At 37.7% G+C, this 25,523-nt stretch overlaps 1 protein-coding gene across 1 annotated transcript in view; it reads right to left on the reverse strand.

Annotated features, from left to right (window-relative positions):
• hs6st3 (heparan sulfate 6-O-sulfotransferase 3) overlaps positions 1-7,376 on the reverse strand; it is a 255,356-nt gene extending 247,980 nt beyond the window's left edge. The window contains exon 1 of the mRNA XM_002935644.5: positions 5,556-7,376. Coding sequence (XP_002935690.1) covers positions 5,556-6,115 — 560 coding nt within the window. The 5' untranslated portion in view covers positions 6,116-7,376. The remainder of the gene's footprint in view (positions 1-5,555) is intronic.
• Positions 7,377-25,523: the final 18,147 nt, after the last annotated feature.

Genomic DNA, 25,523 nt, shown 5'->3' on the forward strand with positions numbered 1-25,523 from the left:
TATCGTTTGGGCTGGCAAGTGTTTTTTCAGAAAAGGAAGAGAAACAATAAACAAAATAAGATCTAATGAGCTTATACCTCCTTAAAGCTACTTTCAGTGTCATAACTAGTGGGTATTGGGTCCCCCCACAAAAAACTTTGGAGGGTCCCAGTGTACAGCGATTTATACCTTGCCTCCCACCTGCCAACTTTGCTCCCCCTGCTCACCCCCTCACTGACATCTTTCACCCATTCCCCGCTGGCTTCTTCTGCCCGAGTCTTCCCTCCCTAGCCGCTCTACTACTTGAATGTGGGGAGGGAAGAAAGCAGGTCTGCTCCCTCTATATTTACACCACATACACAGGGAATAATAACTATTTTATTAGTAAAGATCAGATTACATAATTTTCATCTTTCACAGAAATGCAACAGCTACCACATTCTTGCTTATCTTGTAAACAGGTCTAGGATCAGAACATGAACTGAAAATTTGCTTCACAATAGATGGCAAATGCTAAGTTGAAATGGATTTTCCTTGAGGAACATTTTAGGGGTATGTCGCTAAAGTTACATCATACAGTTAGACAGGTCTGGCACAGACCCAGACTGGCAATCTGTGGGTTCTGGCAAATGCCAGAGGAGCTGCTGTAAGATGCCATAGATAGTCACAATCTATTGGGCCTGTGGGGAGCTTTTTGGGCCTCTGTGTACTTTAAATACTAGGGCCTATTTTGAAGCCCAGTTCAGACCTGGTCTGGCATATACTCACTTGATACTCCAAATGATTAACACAATTTAGAACTTAACACCAGTGCTGCATTACATAGATTGGTGAATAGTCTACCAAGCAGTGCATTCGAAGAATCTTCAGAATTATCCACTGGTCTCCAAAAGACATCTTTAATTAGCCTCTTCCTTTTTGTGCAACTTAGTTTGAAAAGACAATCACCTCTTAATGCCCCACTATATTTGCAGTATAGAGAGAAGGAAGGCAATCAGCACAGGATCGGAAATCCATGTCTTACTACTGTGAACAAATAAGGATTAATCAGATTATTTAATATTGCATGACTCATTTTCAAGATAAAACAGGAATTGTTGGGCTAATGAGCTGCTTCACAGTCTAAAGTGCTGTCTGTAATGACATATATTCTTTATAGATGTAGTGGCTTCCAGCCACATAACAAAACAAGGCTTCAGCATTCATGGCAGACCTTGAATTAAGTTATTTACAGGGCCACTACTCTGGTGGCTGAAGCATCAAAAAAAGTCACTTAAGTTGTTGTTCACCTTCAAATTAACTTTTGATTTGATGATGACAATGATATTCTTGCTCTCTGTTACTGTTATAACTCAGCGAAATACTTTTCAAGCTTCAGAGTTAAGAAGCCTTCCATATAAAGATTCCATAGAAAGATTATTTTATTCCTACTTTGTCTTATGAGACACTTGCTTTGATCCTAAGCATACACTTAAGGTGGCCATACACATTACAATAACGACCATTGCTTGCAGGAAAGATTGTTTGTCCACTCCAAGGATTTTGCCGATATCTGTCAACACACTATAGTTGCCCTGAAAACCTGGTTTTGTACAATAAGATTGGTGCATGTATGGGCACCTTTGGAATCCCAGCCATAAAGCAAAATAGAGACAAATGGACAACAGTAAATGGATGCCTCAGCACAAGCATACAGCAACTTTTTTTATTATTATTACACGTTAATCAACTTTTTTTTTTTTACTTATGATAGTATCCCATATATACAGGGTGTATGGTCTAAATAGCCAATATTCACCAGAACAGACCAGAAATATCCTGCTGCTTAGCTGAACACAACTTTTTTTTTCTTCAGGGATCATTTTCTTTTCTTGGTCTGTTCAGTCAAATACACCTAAAATTCTATGATAATTCAAGTTTTGCTATGCACCTCTAACCTATTCCACACTGCCCCTTCTAAAGATTACATTCACTGATGCCAAGCTCATTTACAGAAAGCATCTGGGTGGGCAGAAGGGGATGAGGGTTAAGTTTACACAAATTTTTAACAAAAAATTTGTTGCAGGGGCCCCGAAGGGAACAAGGTACTTCATTGATCTTCTATAAGCTCTTTGAATCCTAAATGGAACATAAACAAACTACTGTATGAAACCCTACTGGAAATTTGGGCTATAAAATACATAAAGACTTTGACTACAAATCTCATTTCTAGTTTCAAGGGGATAATTTTATTACATTACAGTCTTCATGTGATTATTTTATGCATCTTTATAGTACATTATTTACACTGAAGAAGCAGTATGACATTGTATTGTTAGCCTCCACAATTGCCATATTATTATTATTTTATTTTAACATGTATTGTTTAGCAACAACATATTTTGCAGTGAAGTACAATAGATGGGTGTATACACCAAACATACAGGTTACATTAAAATATAAACCGATAGAGATGATAAAGTGGGCTCTGCTCAATAGAGTTTATAATCCTAAATGGAGAATGTGTATGAACCACATAGTGCAATGCTCAATGCCATAACCCACATTTTTTCTGACTGCTGCTCATGCCCATATCTACACCACATGGTTTGTTTATTTATATTATTTATTAACACTGGCAAAGTGGGCAGTAGCCAATGGTATCTAATATTTGTTTCAACTGTTCTTCCTGCAGCTGGCTGAAAAAAGCTAATCACTAATGGTTGTCCCATGTTGATAAAGATCATAAGGCAGCAAAGTCAGGGATGTGGCACTGAGCATTTGTCAGAGGTGGCATATAGTGTAATCTAAAGGAATGTGAAGATAGATGAGGTTAAGCTTTTCTAAAAAAAAAAAATCTGTTTTAAGAGATTCTTTAGGAAAGAGTGAGCCCTAGCTACGTCTTAAATGTGTGTATGTGATAATGAGTGAGGTGATACGAAGCAGATCATTAGAAGACTGTGACAAGTGGTTTGGTGATTACTTGGAGATCAGATCTAAGATGTACAGTATGGCAGGGCAGAGTTGTGAATTGCATTGAATGTCAGGGTCAAAAGTTGGCAGAGGAAAGGGAAGATTGCAGGAATGAGAACTGGCATAAGGTTGACTTTTTGAGCGTAGAAAGATGCTTATTGAGGGTGGGGCGACACATCTGATGATCTGCTTTTGTTAACATTAATAAGCATATGTGGCACTTATACAGCAATGTATTGTTAGAGCACCTAAGACTACATTGTACAACCTTGAGCTCGAAAAGAAATTATTTCTGGGAGAGGGGGGATATGTTGCTTACCACAGCCAGTCTACATTTTTTTTATAATGAAGGCTTGCCTTTTTTCACATATTGTTTGTCTACAGTAGGCAGGTGCTAATTCCTATCTCTAATATGGGAGACTATTTGCTTTATTTGGTTACTCTTTTTAGAAAAAGTGGTTCATTTTCAGTTAATTCTTTAATTACACATTTAATGTTAATGTAAACCATTCTTGTTCCTACACTTCTGCTTTAGCAATGGCTAGCTATATATTTGATAGTATACATGTTCCTATTAATGATTTGGGTCACAGAAGGGGAGCTCTCTGCTGCCCATTTGTCACTGCTGGTACTGGAACACAATTACCAACATCTCTCAACAGTAGATTTTAGGGAATGAATAAGGTAAAGGCTTTATTGGTGCAGGCTGGCTATTTCTAACTACAGAACTTGAGAATAAAAATATATTTAATATTATTACCTATAAAATATGTATAGTTTTATTAGTAAACCAATATGTTTTACACTGGCTGTCAAATGTAATGATATTCGCTTATTTTACAATCAGCAATAAAATGGTGAATCTAATTAATAATAATCATTATTATTAGCAATAAAAATATATGATCTTGTTTTATATTTTGATAAACCCTAGAGTTATGAATAATATTTGCTAAAAGCAAAGCCATATGTGTTTCAAGAAGATCTTTAACATCTTCTGCAACAGTCAATACAACACACCAACAGTTCATATGTGCAAAACATCTGCATGGAAAGACATATAATCCAGACAACAGAAGAAATTAATTCATCAGAAGTACCTGTGTGTTTACTTATCCACTTAAGCAAGCTTTATAACTTTGTACCCTTGGCAGGCTACCAAGACCTGTAAGAAAATGTGTGCTCCAGACTGTTGTGCGGTCCCAGGCAAATGGAATGCAAGCACACAACAGAATACAGTATACACAGTACTATACAAAAAGTTGCTGAGCAGAGTAGTACATTTTAAATTGTTTTTTATATCTTGGTGTCAGTGGGTAAAGAGAAGTTGCTAAGCCCCACATCAAAACTATTTAGGGCTCTAATATATTTTGGGGAAAAAAGATTTGTTATAAACCAGTATAAACTGCTTAGTGGCTAGTGCCCATTGGGTCCCCAATACATCGTGGCCACCACTGCAGTAGCAGGGTCTGCTTCCTCTGTATTTAGGACCCTTGTTGGCATGCATCCTACTGTACATTAAACTTTAAGATAAGAAAGCCACTTATTTAAATACAGTGTTTTGTGTAATAACACACCTAAGCTGATTAATTTGTTTTGTACTTTGGAGTAAACTCAAAGAATAATTGACAAAAAAATTACAAAGTCTCAGAAATGTATGCTGTACATTTATCTAGCAGCTGAGAAGCATGCAAGCAGGGGGAATCCCTTTACTAGATTGCAGCAGTTTATGAATCCTTAATTTTATCAGTTTGGGATTTCTCTTAGCAAACAAAGCAGCAGCGACCAAGGAACTACAAAGAAATGTAAGCTGGACAGACTGCAACAAACACAAGAAGTGCTGGCAGACACACAGAGAATACAGTAGGCAGGCAGAAAATACAGTAGGCAGGCAGGTAGAGAATACAGCAGGCAAGCAGAGAATACAGTAGGCAGGCAGGTAGCGAATACAGCAGGCAGGCAGGTAGAGAATACAGCAGGCAGGCAGGTAGAGAATACAGCAGGCAGGCAGGTAGAGAATACAGCAGGCAGAGAATACAGTAGGCAGGCAGGTAGAGAATGCAGCAGGCAGGCAGGTAGAGAATACAGCAGGCAGGCAGGTAGAGAATACAGCAGGCAGGCAGGTAGAGAATACAGCAGGCAGGCAGGTAGAGAATACAGCAGGCAGGCAGGTAGAGAATACAGCAGGCAGGCAGGTAGAGAATACAGCAGGCAGGCAGGTAGAGAATACAGCAGGCAGGCAGGCAGAGAATACAGCAGGCAGGCAGGCAGAGAATACAGTAGGCAGGCAGAGAATACAGTAGCCAGGCAGGCAGGCAGGCAGAGAATACAGTAGGCAGGCAGGCTGGAAGACTAACGCTGTCCGTGGTGCTGAAGCTTGGGAGACTTTGTGGCGCTGCTCTCGGATAACATTTCAGAGAATGCTGCGCTCATGCGCTGTATTTAGAGCCATTCTATTGCATATTTACTTACACCTAACATAATTTCTTTATATTTCTTTTCATTGGCCACATATAGAGGATCAAAGTGCTTTGAAGAAAAACAATTGACCCAACATCTTGTGATATTTTGCAAATCAAGGTTTGTGAGCAGCTTGATTGCCCCGTCCCCTGAAGCGGACTAACCTGTGGTTTCTCAGGCTGTCCTTCTTCTCCATGATCGCCGGGACACAGTTGGTGAGTTCGGTCCAGTCTGCATGCAGCCCACAGCTCCAGCCCGTGGAAAAACGGGAGAAGAGCCAAGTTTCCTTTTTGCCAGGCCGATGGCAGGTGCACTTCTTCTGGCCCGGCTTGCAGTCACATGGCTGCTCCAGGTGAATATTCCTAACCAGGTGCCTACCAAAAGTGGTGCCCCCTGTCTTCTGTATGTGCAGGAACACAATCACATCATCCCCCTTAATGTTGAAATCCACAAACCTGGCCAGGTCTTTGGCCAAGAAGTTATAGGTGGGCTGAAATTTGGGAGGTATGCAATCCTCTGCATCTTCACCTTCCTCCTCCTCCCCCTGCCACTGAGATTCTGACCCAGGTGGGAGCTGAGGGATCTGGGCCCCTGTCCTAGCATGGTCACCAGCTCGGAACTGGCAAGAGTTCGTGCCAGAAGGGCATATGTACTGGTACACAATCATTACAAAGAGCACAGCTAAAAGTGGGGCCAGAATCAACTTGTTGGCTCTCTCATCCATGATCCCGGGGTTCTGGGTTCTTTATTCATGCACGATTATTCTGAGGAAGAATGAAACCTCTATTACTAAGGCAGATATCTAGTAACTCGTTAATCGCTTCCTCCATCCCCCTGGCGTGCAGTTCATGGCCAACTACAAAATCGCATCCAGCCCTCGGTTCTGTGCGTTAGCCGGTCCCTGTGTTGCCCCCGGGCATGGCAGCAGTGCAAGCGCGACCCGCACGTACGAAACACCGACCGGACTCTCAAGGTTACCTGGGGCAGGGAGCCGGACCGGTACCGCACATACAGGATTCTCAAGGTTACCGAGTGCCGGAGCGGATGGTGCAGCAATCCGTCACTTGGTGCTACAGGACCCTGCTGACTGGCACAAAGCGATTTCTACAGTTTATGTTTCTATCAGGGATAGTGCCCAGGCAGACGTTATAATGATTCGAGCGCTAGGTCACATTGCAGGTCAGGACTATTCACAATTAACATTCCAACACCATAAAGTCACTGAAAAATCGCGAATATTCCGAAGAAAGTAATATGCGACTTTCACTCTGCGCAAAATGCAGCGCTAAAGAATCTCCCAATAAACAGAGAAGTGCGATAAAGTTGATTGAGTCGGTGCGCTCCCTCTCTCTGCAGCAGGTGAGTGTAAATGCGAGGGATATGGCTCAATGTGTCCCGCAGCCTGGCACCCACACAGCCGGGCACATGGGAGCCACAGGCAAGTTGCAGCCGCAGGGCGAGTTTGGAAGGTTGAGTAGGAGAGGAGAGTCGCGATGTAGTACTCGCCCCCGGCACACACACACCAGCCTCCCTGTCTCCTTAGCCCCCAGGCTGCCTGCAAGGAACCCGCGCTGTCTGCTCAGCCGAGAGACTCGCTCGGTACAATCTCTCATTCACAGGAAGCCAATAGCGCACAGGTATGTCAGCCTGGGGCCCAATCGCTGGCCTCTTCCAGCAATAAAACAGGCGATGGCTTCAGCCAATAGAACGCATCAGCCAGGAACAAACGTTCTCCCACCACTGCAGCCTGTGACGGTTAAGCCAATGAAAAGCAGCGCAAAGAAGCGAAAGGCGAATCAGCTACCGATGTATTGGGACCGAGTGCGGCCAATGAGAGCGGCTAATGGGCTCCGGAATCATCAGCTTTCCCGGGCACGTTCGGCCGAGCAGGTGAGTTAGTGCGGTAGTTCCTGCAACCAGAGGGATTTCTCAAGCGGCGGGTTGCAGTGCTGAACCTCCACATACATTGGGCTAAATGGAAGCGCGCAGTGGTGACTCAACGCCAGACATTGATGACAGAGCATTACTTTAGCGCTTCCCTACGCCCCTTGGTACCAGGTGTTCGCTGAGATCGCTGACATTTCAAGTATATAATTGTTATGAAGCTGTATCACTAGAAAGAATTGCCTTCGTTTGCTCCAGATTTTAAAATGATAAATGAGTCAGGGGTACATGGGCACACTGATTCTGGCTGTGGTTCAAAACCCAGATCAACCCTCCCAATGTATATCTCTTCGCTGGACTTGCAGAATTTGCCTTCCTGGGAAGGGTTGGTCACAAGCAGGGCTGTAACTAAAAAGGAAGCAGACCCTGCTATTGCAGGGGGGGCAGTAAGGCCATAATTATAGAGCAATTTTATTGTTTGCTAGACTTTAGGGGTCCCACTTTGAATATGCTGGGTGACCCAGTATCTAGTTACACCACTGTCACCAAGTAAAACCTTTCTTAGGGGCCCCACATTGAATATGCTGGGTGACCCTGTATCTAGTTACACCACTGTCACCAAGTAAAACCTTTCTTAGGGGCCCCACATTGAATATGCTGGGTGACCCTGTATCTAGTTACACCACTGTCACCAAGTAAAACCTTACTTAGGGGCCCCACATTGAATATGCTGGGTGACCCAGTATCTAGTTACACCACTGTCACCAAGTAAAACCTTACTTAGGGGCCCCACATTGAATATGCTGGGTGACCCAGTATCTAGTTACACCACTGTCACCAAGTAAAACCTTAATAAGATGCTAGCATTACCTGTTAACCTAGTACCCCATCATATAACTAGTTATGGTTAAAAGTGTTACTTTATTTAAAGGAAAACTATACCCCCAGAATGAATACATAACCAAAAGATAGTTTATATTATATAAGGTGGCCACTTAAAGAATCGTACCAAACTAGAATGTTTGTATACATATCAATAAATATTGTCCTTTTACATCTTTTCCCTTGAGCCACCATTTTGTGATGGTCTTTGGCTCCTTCAGATCACCTGACCAAAAATAATGCAGCTCTAACTCTAAAAACAAGAAGTGTGGGACTAAAAGACCAACCTTTGTTCATTAAATGGCTGATGTGACCTAACAGGTATGTGTGCCCTTGGTTTGTTAGTGTGCTCCATGAGTCCTATGATTCCAGGGGGTGGCACTTAGTACTTAAAATGGCAATTTTTTTCCGATTACCCAATAGCACATACTACTAAAGTATGTTTGTATGATGAATATGGATGAAGTAGGGTTTTAACATACGAGCTGTTTATGCAATATATTTATAAAGTTTTGGAATTTTTGTATTACAGGTATGGGACCATTATCCAGAATGCTCTGGACCTGGAGTTTTCCGGATAAGGGATCTTTCAATAATTTGGATCTCCATAACTTAAGTCTGCTAAAAATCATTTAAAGGAGAAGGAAAGGCAAAGTCACTTGGGGGTGCCAAAATGTTAGGCACCCCCAAGTGACTTTAATTGCTTACCTTGTACCCCGTGCTGGTGCCCCTGTTAGGAGAAAACCGCACCAGCCCAGGGTACCTGTAGTGATGCGCTTCCTCCTTCCTACTCTCGCTGCTGCTGTTTGTCCGGGGCAGGCGCATGCCCAGTAGAGTGAAAAGCTGACTTCTCTGTTAAAGTTCGGCTTTTCACTCTACTGCACATGCGCGCGCAGCGATACAGGAAGGAGCAAGCGCTGCAGGTACCCCGGGCTGGTGCTGTTCTCTCTGTACAGGGGCACCAGCCCACGGTAAAAGGTAAGCGATTGAAGTCCCTTGGGGGTGCCTAACATTTTGGCACCCCCAAGTGACTTTGACTTTCCTTCTCCTTTAAATATTGAATAATTGAAAATGAGTACACCCACTTCCACAGATTCATGGCCCTATCCCTAAGGTTTTAAATGGAAGCATTCCCACAGCAATAGATCAATGGGTTAATTAAATTAAATGTTTGTATCACCTCTGATGTTTGCTCCTGTCCCTCAATTTGTAAACCTGTTAGCATAGCCTTTACCTCTTGCCCTTCTTCGATATGTCCTGCAAAAAATATTTGTAGACATAACTATTTACAGTTTTCGGTGATATTTGATCTGGTGTTAAATGGGGCAGAAAAATAAATGGCTCTCATTTCTTCCTCTCTTTGGAAAAAGGCACAAACACTTGCGCACCAGAGGAAGGACTGCAGCCCAAAACATTTTGTGAGTTAGTTGTTGCCTCTCTGTGGCACACTGTGTGTGTTTCATTTGACGACAAGAGTTTTCAAGTAATAAGTGTGCTTTAGACAGTGAGGTTCTCAATTTATTAATTGAAAAAGCAGCTGCAGATAGCAGAGAGAGCCCTCCACACGTACAATGACCCATGCCTAATATTTATGGGTTACTGAATTTTTAATATGTTTTTACAGTCTTTTGCATCCATTGTAATTCAGTCTTGCAGCTTGATACAACACTTTCAGTTTTTTCAATGCAACAAACATGGGTTAACTATGATATGTTACAATGTGTTCCAATTGTGGCTTTTGTCTAAGTTTTAATTATACTCACGTTGCTGTATGCTCCATTGTGTTGCACTAGTTCTTATACTGTAGGAACCAAACTTTCCCAGTGTCTTTTAAGCTTAGCCCAGAAGAAATGTATAGCACAGTGTAGTAATCTGGGTCTGTGTTTCCCATGACAGAGTAAATACATTTAACATTAATAGAACAATAAGTAATATTGTAATTTGAAAATTAATTAGCTGTTTTGGCATGCACATATACCTTTTTCACTGGTGTACCAAAACTGCCCATTTTTTAAAGAATCACTGCTGCTCAGGAATCACTGCCCCTATTTTATAGACTTTAGGATGGAAAACCACACCATCAAAATCATGACAATAATGCATTGGGAAAACTGCCTCGATCCTACAATCTGACCTTCTTAAATATGTTTCGGGAGAGTAATCTCCAAGACCAACAACCTTTGAAAAATATGCCTGCAGGAGAAAACTTCATGCAACTTCAGAAAGCCGAAGTAATGCAGAGGCCTTACCACCAGCGACTCCTATTGTTGCTGGTGGAAACGCATTTTAGAGCGTTAGCAGGGATCTGTCACCGTTGACTAACGCACTCAATGGGCCTTCTTCCAGAGTGACGAAGACTGAAGAGGATAACGGAAGCACCAACTCTGGGTATCAGGCAAGTGTATACAATCACTGGGGGGGAGGGGTGCCTAACATTTTGGCACCTTCCATGGATTCCAACTTTCCTTCTCCTTTAAAGTAAACATGAAATAAATCCAATACTTGTATTATGAAAAAACTATTTTGTTTCATTGTAACAACCAGTATTACAGACTTTAATTCTTTTAACAAAAATATTGATCTGTTTATCAAACTAGTGGATTGGTTAACACCTGAAAAAAAAACAATCCATTTTTCATTTACAGGAATAACTTTACTTTTCTCAAAACAATTATTTGATCTACTTCTCATTAGAACAGTACAATCCAATAATTATTTAATCTTTGAATTATATCCATACCAAAAAATTTGTAAGAGTCTGTTATTCTGCATGATATTGTAGGAGCATGGTTTTCATCTGGAGTAATTTTTCAAAGTGCCATTGTATAATATCTGTTCAAGCTGATTTTGATTGGCTGTTGGTGTATCATGTATATGTGAAAGAGATTCATTGCCTTTGAGCCTTATTCAGTTCATGCAAACAATATACCCTTAATGTTCTTGACTTTTAGGCTGTCTTTATTATGCTTCATTATATCAAAAGTTATCAATTTTTCTATTTGATGTAAACATTGGCCAAACATTCTAAGCAGATTAATAATCTTAAATGTAAAGTAGCTTAGAGCTGACTCAAGGCATTAAGGTGGAAGACTTATTGCAGAATGCTTTTTTTCATATTGGTGAAATAATTCATCATTTAGCTGTCGTTTTGTAGCAGCCAGATAATAACTCAGGCCCTTAATTAAAATGTAGACTTTTTTTTCTTCATGCAATTTCACTCAGCATGCCATATTAGCATGAATTACGCTTTGCGCACATTTGCTTTATTTTGCTTTATAAGTCTCTTTCCATATTTTCTAAATATGACACATACCAAACTTGATTATATTGGTGTAGCTGCAAACAAATATTGGTCTTTAAAATTAGGTTCACTTGACCTTACAAATATAATGAATTATAAATGGATAAATCTAGAATGGCTAATCAAGATGCATATTTATATTGCTGCTTGTGGGAAGGCTGTGGTTTAACAAGAGGATGCCAGGTTATGCACTATAAGTAATGGTTCATTCATATATATCGTTAAGCTACTACTTCAGTTGCTTCTTTCAACAGAAGGTGATTGGGTGCCCATGTTTGCTTTTACCTTCTAGAGGCAGGGAGATACTGCCAGTTCATGTTGTTCCCTGCTTTTCTCCATGGAGCAGCCCAGTGTCCTAAAGCTCTGCATAGTGAATAGTGCTAGACATTTTTGGATCCTGTAGCTCTGAAAATAGGGTAAATGATTATGGTTGAAAAATCATACACACAAAAGTAATATTTTAGTGTCTACAAGTATGTATAAAGGGCCAGATGTACCCTAAGTAACATTTATTATTGCATACCCCTCCCTTTGTAACAAGCTGACCCATGACTTTTGTAATAAACTATTTAATAAATTGTATTTACACAATCTGTATGGACAAATAGAAAAAGTTATATTCATCATATTAATATATTAATATTTTAATCAAATATACATTAGGAAGTCCGCAACACCCTGTGCGTAAAACGTAAAATTGGGTTTCTACTGTATTTATTTGGTGTTACTGAAATTTGATTTAAAACACCAATAAAATTCTTACTTTAGCCCAAGTGCTAGTTTCTGTGTCCCACTTTTATAAATGGGCTGGGTAAATAAACCCGTAATTAGAACTTAAACCACCTTTACAGCATTAAAAAAAAAATAAATAAATAAATTCTGAGCTACTTTGTAGCGTTAACCATACTCTTATGGGCTTATTTATCAATTTTCGAGTTTGGAAATTCAGAATTTTTTTTTTCTAATTTTAAGAGATTCGCGTTTAAAAAAAAAATTAAAAATTGAATGATTACTTATTAATATGGTAAACTCATTTCATTAGAAAAAACTTGAATACCTTAAATTTTCTTGTTTACTAACTCGAATAAAACTCAAATTAAAAATATGGCTTTACTTTGCCTAGGGCAACTCCCATTGACTTCTACATGAATGCTATAGCAAGCTTTTCGCTGCTGAATTTTTACATTCAAGTTTTGGGGGATTTTGCACTTAATACCAGTCTTTGAACTATAACTCAAAGTTTAGCACAAAAAAAATCTCATTGTGAAAATAATAACTGATGCAGAGAGATGGGGGAAAAAAACAATTATATGCAACATGCTGGGAGAAATATAATAACATAGACACTGTTAGTGCCTGTTTTGGCATATCCCTGTCTTTGCACATGTCCCCCAATGAAAATTATCTCCACAAAGGTAGACCTCACCAAAGGAAAACTGTTTTCACTATGGGCTAGGCTTTCTTGTTACTGTAAGTCTGCATGAGTGGCAAGAAAACCATTGAAATGATAAGCGTCGAGAGCTCCCCTGTCTGCAAACACAGCTCCAGTGTCTAGCTATTAGGGAAATTATTGCTTTGTATTCCTAGTCCGCTGTCACTGCAGCCAGTGCAACACAAAGCTTCCTTTTCATCTACCACCTCCTAGGGAGAGTATATGTTATAAGTGGGGAATACAGATTATCTTCCACTTTCTCTTGCTATATTGTGGCTACTATTAGTACATAGCTTGGCTCATCAGTTTTGAATGAAGTTTATCTTTACTCCTTTTGGGTAGTCAGGTATTTTATTTATACCTTATAATTAACACAACAAAAACCCACACGGTGTTGTCTTTTAACCCAACAGAATTCCTGTTTATAATAGAAAAGGTTAATTTTGCATTTATTTAATATAAGGTCAGCAAGTTATTCTGTGATTTACAATAATTTATAACACACAGGGATTTTATAATCTAAAGATTGACCATTAGGATTAGTCTCAAATTCCTATGCTGCCAATCATTTGAACTGTGGTTTCCGTAGCACTTACATGTTTAGAACAGCTTCAGTGTGTTGAGATTAGCAGCTGGTTTGAACTAAAACTGATGGTGAAATAATTTATGATGTACTGTGCAATTTTATTTCTTCTTTTCAATTCATATGTGAACTTTTTTGGTCAGTGTCTGACCTGCCAGTATTATCTAACATATTATTTCCTTATAACAAACAACAAATATATAAGGCTGTAACTCGCCAAAACCACATTACATTTAGATTTGTAGCAGCAATATCTACAAAGTGATACACTCTCAGAAGTGTACTTTCTTCTTCTCTGCTAGCAGACATCAACTATTCATCTGAACTATCAGGCAGGAAATATCTAGAAAGCCATTGTTTTATGAGCAGGTCAGGAAAACACAAAGGAAATAGCTCAGATAAACAGCAGGAATCTCTTGTCCCTCTAAAACCTTAAGTATGTTATATATATCAAAAAGTGATCCTGGATTTTTTTTGTTTAATGACGTTGCAATGTCTAGAATTATGGGGTTAATTTTGGAATTACATTAAGGAGCAGTTTTATCACAATGTGTTTAGAGCTTAAAGGAGAACTATAAAAGCCCCCTTAACTAGCACTGCCTTGACCCCCCCCCCCTCATCTCTTCCTTATCGCATAGTTTTTAACTTTTAAAACTGTCCCTATCGCTAACCCCAACCTAAAACATCAGAGTAGCACAGCAGCATACCTAGTGACATCTTACTTGCAAGTGAACAGTCTTCGGGTCTCACTATGGACACAGACCTCGCTAGCGCAGATTTCCTGCTACCACCAGCTGCGCATGCGCAAGCAGGGTTCATATCGACAGAGATACTCAAAGCGTCTTCAGTTGTAAAGAAGGTGTTGGCTAGGTACGCAGCTACTCTTGTCTTTTAGGTTGGGATTAGCGATAGGGTTCTATACCTGTATGAAAACTCAAGTATTGTTTCCTGACCAGTTTTTTTTTTTTTTTTTAAAAACATTGTTGCTAAAATCTGCATTTTGGTCTATAAGCCACTACTGCCATAACTAACTAACTAACCACAGCACTTCAGCAAACTCACATGGTATATAAAGCTCTGCAGTCAGAAAGCACCTGGTTACCCCTTCCCAGGAACAAATAAAATATAGATTGCAGCATAAAAATACTGTATAGCAAGCATTGACATGTTTTTCCAGTGGATATATGGACATATAATACAGTATTTTGTTACCCTGGTCTTCTTTGTTGGCTTATAAAAAAAAAAAAAAACCCATGGTTTAATACATTTGCAAAGACGTTTTTAAATATTTTCCAATGTCAATGGCATACCCCCTCTCTGTAGACTGCATCGATAGGCTATAAGATTGCTCATTTAGAACCAAATAGTATACACCAGTTTTAAGGCCTATACAAAGAAATTGCCTAAAAATTACTGTCAGACATAAAGGTCTTAGGACAAAGAAACATAATTTTTGTATAATAAAATAAAATTACATTTGCAGTTTTGTTGTTCCTTTTTCCTGAGACCTTTATACCTCCGACAGTAATTTTTAGGCAATTTCTTTGTATAGGTCTTAAAACTGGTATATACAACTTGGTTCTAAATGAGCTATCTTATAGCCTATTGATGCAGTCTACTGAGAGGGGATATGTCATTGCCAGACTAATTAGTGCATTGTAAAAGAAACCAAGGTCAAGTAAGGTAAATGCATTATTCAGATTAAAGCTCTATTTTCTTAGTATCCATGAGGTTTTTTTGTATTGCCTAGCTTTAACCAGTCCACAAATTTTACATTATCTCTCAAGGTACAGCGCACAATTACTTGTATTGCATTGCCATAACCAGCTATTATGTTCTTTTACCTGGGATTTGTGTTAATGTGTTGCTGGTAATTCTATGAGGCAATTATTGATATATATTTTTGCTAGTAAACTGAACAGTGCTCGGTGGGTTTATGTCATAACATAGGGAAATTTGCCATAGTATGTTGCAGCCAATCAATAAAACATTTGTTTAAAAAATTTTTTTTGCATCTGGTGCTCTTAGAATAATGAAAGCATGTCAGCTTGGATGCTAAAGGTTACTTTCAGATTTAAAAAAAACTTATAGAATAACATAGACTGCAATTATTTTGCTTTTTCACAGACCTTAATCTGTGTACCAGTAGAACAGCATATCTCAAATAAGAAAACAACAAGGCAAAGTCTATAATTTCTCCCATTTCTGTGTCAGAAATCAACCATTTTAATTCTTTTTCATAAATAAACTAAGTTCAGCCATAGACCTCTATAACACCATATATAATGTAGATTTACACATTTTTTCAGCAACTCTTCCTTTTTTTTTTTTTTTGTTAATAAAACATACTTCTATCTTCAATGCTGCCAGCAGCTTTCCTTAGCATGTTAGTTCAAGTGCCGGCAGCCTGGTGTGCAGTTTGCCTCTTGATAAAATGGGTTCTGACAAACAATTTAGAACACGCTACCATTAGTATACTAACAATTTTAGCTGACAAGGCAGTGGTTTTCAGAATTATTGTTTAGTCTTTTTTGTGGTTTTAAAATTTGGTCAAAGTCACTTTAACTTAAAACACAGCGAGATACATTAACAAGACAAAGTCATGCTGCTTGAGTACTAACGATATCTAGAATAGCTAAAAGTACAATCCCATTCTCATTTCTTTACAATGGACTACCAGTAATGTCAAGAAAGCAAGTACTTAAAATCTCATTCTAACTTGTCTCTAGTTTAGACCTCCCAAATATCTGTGGGAATGTCAATGTAAACTAAACAGTATATAACAGTGCCTTATACGAGCCAGAGAGACACAGAGCATAAAGAGAACTAACCCCTAAAAATGAATATGGCTAGAAATGCCTTATTTTATATACTGAACTTATTGTACCAGCCTAAAGGTTCAGTATTGCTATAGTAGAAAGCCAGGCCAATAAAGTTGTCACAGGGGCTCCTCATCTTGGCTTTTGCTAGGAGTGTCAGTGACACTCGCATATTCAGTGTTCTCTAGTCAGCAGTTTAGAACCTAAAGGTTAGGGGTCATCACAAATTATCAAGCACAAAATACTGTATGTTTTTTTCTGTCATAGTGGGTGATGCTACAGGGCTGATTATTAACTGATGATGCTAGTTGCACTGGCTTCAGAGCTGCCATGCAGTAATAATCTGTATTATATTCCTATCAGCCTTATATTGTGACATTTATATTCTATATATACAGTTATAGTTTCCATCAGTCCCTAAGCTCAGTGACTGAAAGCCATGCAGAGCATGTGCAGTGCATCAGTGAAAAGTAGATGTAGAGGTACTGGGGCACTGCTGCAACAAGGAGAGTTTAGAAATGCCCCACAAGTTAACCAGGGTGGCAAAAACTGCTCCTGGTAACTTCAAGAGACAAATTTCACATTTTTAAAGTGTAATTTCGGCTAGTGATGCAGACCCACCCCCAGATCTTCCCTGCTAAAGGGCTGTGGTTGCCTTGGGCTGGTATAGAAGCCCATAACATAATAGACAACATTTTTAGCCTACTTATTTGGCTACACTTTAGTTAAGCTTTAAAATGGGATCATTCTGTTGCACAAAAATGTTTTTTTATAAAAGGTTTTAATTATACTGTTTATACAGTATTTATGTTTAATCATACTGTTTATACAGTATGTGATATTTTTCTATAGAGACCTGCAATGGGTATAGTTTTTTTATTAATGGGAATAAATGCTCTAAATGAAACTTGAGCAATTATCTGAAAAGCTTAATTTTGATCATTTTCCCAGCACGGATATTGTTCTAGCTGTCATTTTAATTTCACATCATTCCATTAGTAAACAAATACCTATGTGTCTAGCAAGAATGGATGATGTATGGATTCCAGGTGGCAATAATGTTTCAGTTTTTAAAAGTGACTTTGTTACAGATGGAAATGATGCAGTACTATCACTATTTATACAAGTAAGGGACCTGTAATTTTCTTATAACACATTTGGAATGTAAGCATTGCTAGTGTATTCTAGATAACTTGTTTCTTGGATAACCGACCCCTCACCTTAATTTTTATTTTAACTAAACAAATGCATTGTTCCTAAGTCAAGTCAAAAAAATTAGTAAAGTATTAAAGAACAATAAAGTATAACTAAAACAACACTAATCTTGGGTTGCTGCCATCATTTTATCCATTCCTATCACTTATGGTAGGGACAGGGAAATAAAGGAGACATTCCCAAAGGAAGGAGGAGAGTCAGTGTGATATATTCCTGTATACCATCCATGGGGTCTGAACTTTGTTAAACTGTTTCTGATTGCCGGTAAGTCGGCACAGGCCCGGACTGGCAATCTTTGTATTCTGGCAAATGGCTGGCTGCACTGTTTATTCTTAGCTCTCCACTCTCAGTTTTAATTTGGCCACCATATGTACAATAGTAATAGGTATGGGACCTGTTATCCAGAAAGTTCTGAATTACTAGAAGGCCATCTCTCATAGACTTCATTATAATCAAATAATTCACATTTTTTAAAAAAATATTATTTTTCTCTGTAATAAAAATTTGTACTTGATCTCAACTGAGATAGGTCCATACCTGTATATAGCATTGTCTGTCGGTCTGTTTGTATGTTAATAAGGAGGTATATTTTCATTTACTGGACCGTAATTAGGTTGTAATTAAAATTAGCCCTTAAAGTGGACCTGTCACCCAGGCATAAAAAGCTGTATAATAAAAGTCCTTTTCAAATTAAATATGAAACCAAAAGCCATTTTTTTTATTAACACATCCATGCCCATTATAAAAGCATGTAAAAATCCCAGCTGTCAATCATATATTGCCTGCCCCGCATCTATGCCTTAGGCATAGAGGTGGGGCAGACAGTTACTTTCACTTTCAATTCAGAACTTATTAGGTGTTGCTGTGCCCCTCACATTCCCCCTCCCTCCTCACCATGTAATTTTGTAACCAGTGCATGGACATGAGCATCAGGTACCCCCATACTGGCACAGAAACAAGATTTTGGCAGGATTTAAAGTTTGCCTTACTAACAGTGTCCACAAAGTGGTACCTGCCTGCTTGCTACAAATGTGAATTCCAAGGCTGAAGAAAATGAGATTAAAATAATTTCTACAGTGTAGGTGTTAATTTCGATCTGCATACCTACTTAAATAAATTTAAACATTAAAGCATCATTTTGCAGACAGTTACTGGACTGTGAACCTGCCTTAGATGACAGTGCCAGAAAAGCATCATCTGCATCGACTGCTCACAATCATACTACATTGTGGGGAAAAACATGGTGACTGTGCTTAAAATTGCACTTTGCTTACTGCCCTTGTGGACACACATGTCTCCTCTAATGTTTGAATTCACATGTAAAAATCAGTGTGAATAAGCTATGTAAGACATATGGTCACTTTGTGTTTCATCCCCTGTATACTTCTCTTCATTTATGAATAGTCGGAAGTATAAATAGATTTATTGAAGACCTGCCTAATAATTGATACTGAATTAGAATTTCCTTTTTAAAGGCCATTCTTTTTGCAAGTTAACCACTCTGTCTACTGTTTAGCAAGTAATACAGTATAACTGTGAGGTTAGAGATGCATATAGATATTTAATTGTATATATTATATAAAATTCTGCTTGCCAAAATTCTTGATTTATAAACCTGCAGTACTTCCAGAAAAAGTACTGAAAAGCCAGAAATGCTTTGATGTGTCTAAGTATTATCACGCTAGAATGAACTTTGGACACCAAATAATGGTTATTTGTACATATTGTCATTGTTGTCACTTTTACTGTATTTCAACCTTTTGGTTCAAGTCAGCTATTTAGAAAAGAGCAGATGGACCTGGAAAAGCTGAAAAAGGTTGTATGGCTATAGTTTTGAATGATGGTTGCATAAACTCTTGCCCTTCCTGGCCTCTACTTTTCTGACATAATGCTAAATGTAACCGCAAAAAAATCCACCAGAATGTTGAGTTTTAGGAAATAAAATGCTAGCATCCTGAAGTATTTTGTTATAAAGGGAATACATTTTTCCCCTCTATAATTCTAGAAGCTTTAAGTAGTTGCTTGGAGTTTCTTTCCAGGAATACATTACAAGTACCGTTGCTTTTATAGTGCCAGCAGTCTGAACTGCTAAGGCAAAGGGCACATTTCTAGGGCGTCTAGGAATAACGTTTAATTGGAAACCCTCAACACAGAAACCAATGGTTTTGAAGCTAGGGAGCTTTAGCTAGGGGGGCTTTAGCACACTTACAACAAAGCAAATAACTTGATATCTGATAATACGTTTATATGTCAGCAAAATGAGCAATTCCCTGAGCTTGTTTTTATCTGTTCTTTGAAGGCTTTTTTTTTTTTTTTTTGCCAGCAGGGTAAAAAAAACAATGGCATTAAAATAAAAATCACATTAGTCAGAGATACTCTGTTACTAATGTTCTATATTGGTGCATAGTGTCAGCTCTTAAATGTCATAAAATATTCACTGTCAGTTACGGAAAATGGATGGAAGCAGAAAGAAGACGGTGTAATGCATATAGTTACAGAACAATAATTTTCCTTTTTTTTTTTTATGAATAAATCTTTTGCTAAAGTGAAGATTACTTATGCACTAAATCATTTCTGAGAATGTATTGTATGGGTTCTATTATGAGTTCTTGCCCTATTGCTTGCATGCTCAATAATCAGATCTCTAGTTCTTTTTCCATTATAATGATTCTAAACCTCAGCAAACCATTTCAACTGCTACAGTTACATCAAATACTGTTGAATTGACTATTTTAGATTTTGTAACAAGGTATGTGCTGTATAAATATATAAGCCTTACATAGAGTTCTTCATGCTAAAATGTGTTGAAGGACACAGGCATATTAAAAGATATTCTCCTACACACACAGGCAGATTTACTAAAACTTTTTATTTTTTTTGTTTTTAAATTCAAATAAACTCGTTTTCACAAATGTTTTTCATTTACTAAAAGTCTGAACTGAAAAGTCTGTGCAGATAAAGTTTGCAGAAAAGCCTAAAAAGCTGAATTTTTCGACTTGCATGAAAACTGAATTCTTCAAATGGCCATTGACTTCTACATGATCTCGGCCAGTTGTAGCTGGTGAATAGTCCGATTTGGATTTTTAGCTGTTCGGACACATAGTAAATCATGGAAAAGTCGACTTTTTTTCTGGGACTTTTAGCACTAAAAATCCAAATCGGAAAAAGAAAAATTCAATGGTTTGTAAATGGCCCCAGTACAGTATAATATTTTTAAAATAGTTATCTAAAGAGGCCTTTGAACAGAGTGATCTGTCAGTTACATTTTTTTTTTTTTTTTTATGATTTGGACACATTTGGATGCCAGGTATATTTGATCCACTCAGTTCATGGGCCAAACTTCTGATTAATAAAAAGGGAGGTGTAGCGCCTTCACTTTATCCAATGACCAAAAATGTGTGGTTGGGAGCATTGCCAGGATGGATTTTTTTTTTTGGTCCCAACCAAACAAGTGCAGTCCATTGACATTGCCTCTTAAGGGATCCATCTATGTTGTGATGGTCAGCTGAAATTGGCCAAACTGCCAGACCTTCCATATGACTGTGTATATTGCCATCAATACTTACACCAAGGGACAAATTGCTATTGATGTTTAACTTCTGAGTACAAACTAGTTTTATAAATTAGGAACTTAGTGACATTCTCTTGACTCACATCTGTCCCTGCCCCAGAAGAGCTTACTAATCAAAATCAAAAATAAAAACATGGTTTATAGTCTAGAGTAGACCATGCAATTATAGGTTTGTAAGTTTTACATCTTTAGTAGGGATGATACTTAAACAAGTTATGTTCTGGAGAATAAAATTATGAAGTAATCTATAGGTTTTAAGGTTAGACAGATCATTGGGGTAATTTATGAATACATTGGCTACAGCTCATGCTAAGATGGATGCAAATGTTTGGCTCATTGATGCAATTCATTAAAGGTACTTGTGTCCAAACACACTCAGGATTTCAATATTGCCATAGTGGGTTTTGTTAATAGGCACAGAATCAAGGTGCAAAAATGCACCGCTGCATTAAAGTCTGGTTTAACAAAAATCGGTGCATGGCTGCAGTAATGCTGTAAAAACTGCATTATGGGTGAAGAAACAATTTGCATCTGAAAATTGCACTTGTGTTCATAAATGCCCCAAATTAATAGCTTTTTGTGAACTATCCTAAGGGGAAGAATCACACATTTTTTGGCAGATTTTCTGTATCGGATTTTATCTAACCCATGGAATTTTGTCACACAATAGAACATAGCACAAGATTTGTGGAATGCTGCAAAATCTGATCAAATAAAGATAGATGGTTTCTCAGGTCAGATTTTTAGCAAATGAGAAAAAAGGCTACTAATATTTTTGCTGATATAGGGAGTTGTACTACCAGCCTTCTGAAGCCACAAATAATTTTCTTCACCTTCTAAGTCAAATTTGTTTCAAATGGAGTTTTTTCACTTTACTCTGGATCAGCTAAAAGGATATAGGGTAGGTGATAGATATGTGTTTTTTTTGTTTGTTTTTTTTTTTTAAATAAATGAAAGTATAAATGCAGAACACAGTTCTATGAATTTGTTAGACTTTGAATAGATTGCATGGGATATGGAGTGAATGTTTATATCAGGGATCTATGTACATAACAACATTTCCTTTCTTAATATAAGCAATTATTAAGATAATGTATAAAAACCTTAACTTCAGTCACCGTATCATTTTCCCTTTTCTCCACGTTCACTGAAACATAATGGACTGTGTGTAAAATTCTAGCGTATTTGTAAATTTGCATTAACACAAATGTTTCTAAAGAAAAATGAGATAAACTTTGTGTAGGGTGATGGCAAGAGATTAGTCACCATGTGTAGTGGCAACAAATTCCTTTTGAATGCTTTTCTTCCTTTCTTCCGGCAAGAATGTAAAGAATGGAAATTGTCGGTAGAAAAACGTGTAACTTCACCTTTTTAAGGCTGGCCAAAGTTTCCTTGCAAGGCAACTTTGGAAAGCCACACATGCTTTCCTATTGGTAAATTTTCACCAGTAGGAAAGCATTCAAGGAGATTGGTCGTGGCCAAATAATCTCCTTGTGTCATTGCCCTTAAGGTTATTTACGATTTTAAAGAAGAAGTAAACTCCTTTTTTTCTCAAATCTGTAAAATGGCTCTAAACAACCCCCAGAATAACCTACCTTAGTCCCTGCATTCAGTGTGATCTGGTTTCTGGTTTATAAGTTGGACCCTCCAGCTCCTTTTCCTCTTCTTCCTGGTACAGCCTGAAGCCCCACACTCTCTTCCTTTTCAGCTCTCCTCATGACTAGGATAGCCAAAGAGGAGAGCCTTCAGTTCATGCCTGACAGATAAGAAGCTTTCTCGGAATGCATGAAGAACCAGGAGCCAGTGTGCAGCAGCTTTTTACATAACTGCATGATTTACTGTACATTCCCAGAAAACTGCTTCTCTGTCAGTCATGCACAGAAATCTCTCCTCTTCGACTATTCTGTAGTCAAAGAGATAAGGAGAGCAGAATGGGAAGAGGGGACTGACTGTATCAGGAAGAAAAGGAAAGGCGATCCCTTTCTGGAGATTTCAACCAGACCACACTGAATGGAGGGACTATGGTATGTTATTCTTGGGGTTGTTTAGAGTAATTTTAAAGATAGGAGAAAAACAAGGTTTACTTTTTCTTTAAGGGTTAGTGTTTATTTTTATGGTTTGTTTTTTTTTTTGTTTAGGTGGGTGTATTGAAGAGGTCAAAAATAGCCTATAGCAGTGTCTCTTCCACTATTGTTTTTTAGAATTGTGGCCATGTATGATTTAAGAACATTTCCAAGCAACCTACACTTTTCAAACAGTTTAATGAGACTTAAACTAAGCAGAGCACTTAGCAAGTACAAGAAAAGTAGTGTAATTAAATGATTCATTGCCATAGGGAAAAGATTTGTCAGATGTGAAAAAAATATATTTTTTAACTGCTTAAATATGCTTAAATGGCAAAATTATTTGTTATGTATAATATTTGCATAGGCAATATACTTGATGCACAAGTTACTAAATACACTAAAACAACCATCATTTTTATTTATATGTAGATTGATGCACAGAAAGGAATTCAGCAGCTTTATATGGTAATTGCCGATTTATTTTGTTTTAAGATGCAAATTATAAACCAGGGTTGGTAGTACTGGAAAGATAACCATATATATGTTGTACGCAGATTGGGTTAAAAAGTAAAGATTCTATAACAATACCTGCATAAGTGAAATGTATTTTTTTTATATTACTGTGCTTATAAAGTAGCAGTACTAATTATTTGTACTGCATTTCAGTACTATAAACAAAATGGAAATTAATTCTATTTTTGGTAGGATCATGTACAAGGTAATGTTTTTCTTATAACAGAAAAGGGAATACATTTTGAAAATTAGAACTAATTGGTATCCAATACCTGTGTCTTCTTTCTCGCTCTCAGAATAGGGGGTTTTCTGAATAAGTGATCTTTCCATAATTTGGAACACCATACCTTATATCTTCTAAATCATTTAGACATCAAATGAACCCAGTAGGATAGAAGAGAGAAAGAAGTATCGGAGAGCTGAAACTGCTGCAGCTGCAAAAAAACTAACCTACTAACGAAACTGTAACTGTTTAGAGAACAGGTAATGTGACTTACTGATCTGCTACTGGAAAAAACACTGTTACAAAATATTGTAACAGAAAGCAAAGCAATTCAAAAAGTCATTATTTAAAAACATTACTTTTTTTGAAGGTGGACTGCTCCTTAAATTCTTTTGTACAACAGGTACTAAAAATATCCAGTAAACCAATTATGGTAATTTTTAATAATGACAATAATATATCATATGTGAGACACACTCGATACATTTTGACCAGGACTAGCTCCCTATTAAATAAATACATTGGCACCTTAAAAAAATAACTTTAAATGTATTAATGTTATGATTTTGTTAAAGTATGTTTCCTTGCACCAAAACTGATTTAACACATTTATTTGCAAGCCTACACTTTAGTAGGCATTGTCTCTCTCTTTTATATTGACTTTGGTAAGCCAGTCAATGATATGTTTGAATACCAAAAAGCAAGAAAATAACCCACAAGCAAACTCTGGCCTTTCCTGTAGACTTGGAGACAGTCCAAGTCTAAAAAAACTTAGTTTTAAATAGAAATGAATGTAGTACTAAATTTAACTTCACCACAGGGGTTGGATAAATCACTTTCACTCGACTAGACTATAGTCTAGAAAGAACATTAAGATAAATAGTGCCTGGCTATATCTGGTATGCTACTAGACAGATCTTTTGGTAGAGAGAAGTCTATAATAAAACCTTGTTAATTAAATCAGCAAATTTGTATTTGCAAGTCTTAGAAACATGTTGTTATGACTGTCAACTGTCATGAAGGCAGTTGCATACATCCTTCTATTAGTTCCGGGAATAAACATGGTGCTTTTTTGATTTTCGAACATTAAATATTCTATTTCAAACTTCGGAAATTAATTCCTATTTTTGAATGATATTCTAAGACTTTGTTTGTGTTTCAGGGCATTATGCAAAGCATTTGAACAATCAGCATGTATCATTATTGTTTGACAGACGTACTGCTCCTTCACCTGTCATAAAGAATGCAAATGAGCACTGAAAATTCTTTCCATAAACATGGAATTAATTCCTTATGTTTGCTTTGTAATGTGAGAGAGCAAGGTATATGTGAAATTCATGACTCTATCTGATTGTAAAAAAGTCTTTAAAGAGCCATTGTCTGGAGAGGAAATGTAAGGGTTATGAGGCGGGTGAAAAACTCCAAGTGCACAAAGAATCTAAAATACAATTTGACTGGCATAAGAAGCACCGCTCCTGGTTACTTGGTCCCATCAACTATAAAATATGCATTGTTTAAAAATCTACAAGAATCCATTTTGCCTGGAAAGCAAAGAGTACAGAAGAATTGTACCCAAAGACCAAGGGGCTGATTTACTAAGACACGAATTTGAATCCGAATTGGAAAAATTCAGATTGGAAAAG

Source organism: Xenopus tropicalis, chromosome 2, assembly GCF_000004195.4.
Source record: "Xenopus tropicalis strain Nigerian chromosome 2, UCB_Xtro_10.0, whole genome shotgun sequence".
Lineage (NCBI taxonomy): Eukaryota > Metazoa > Chordata > Amphibia > Anura > Pipidae > Xenopus > Xenopus tropicalis.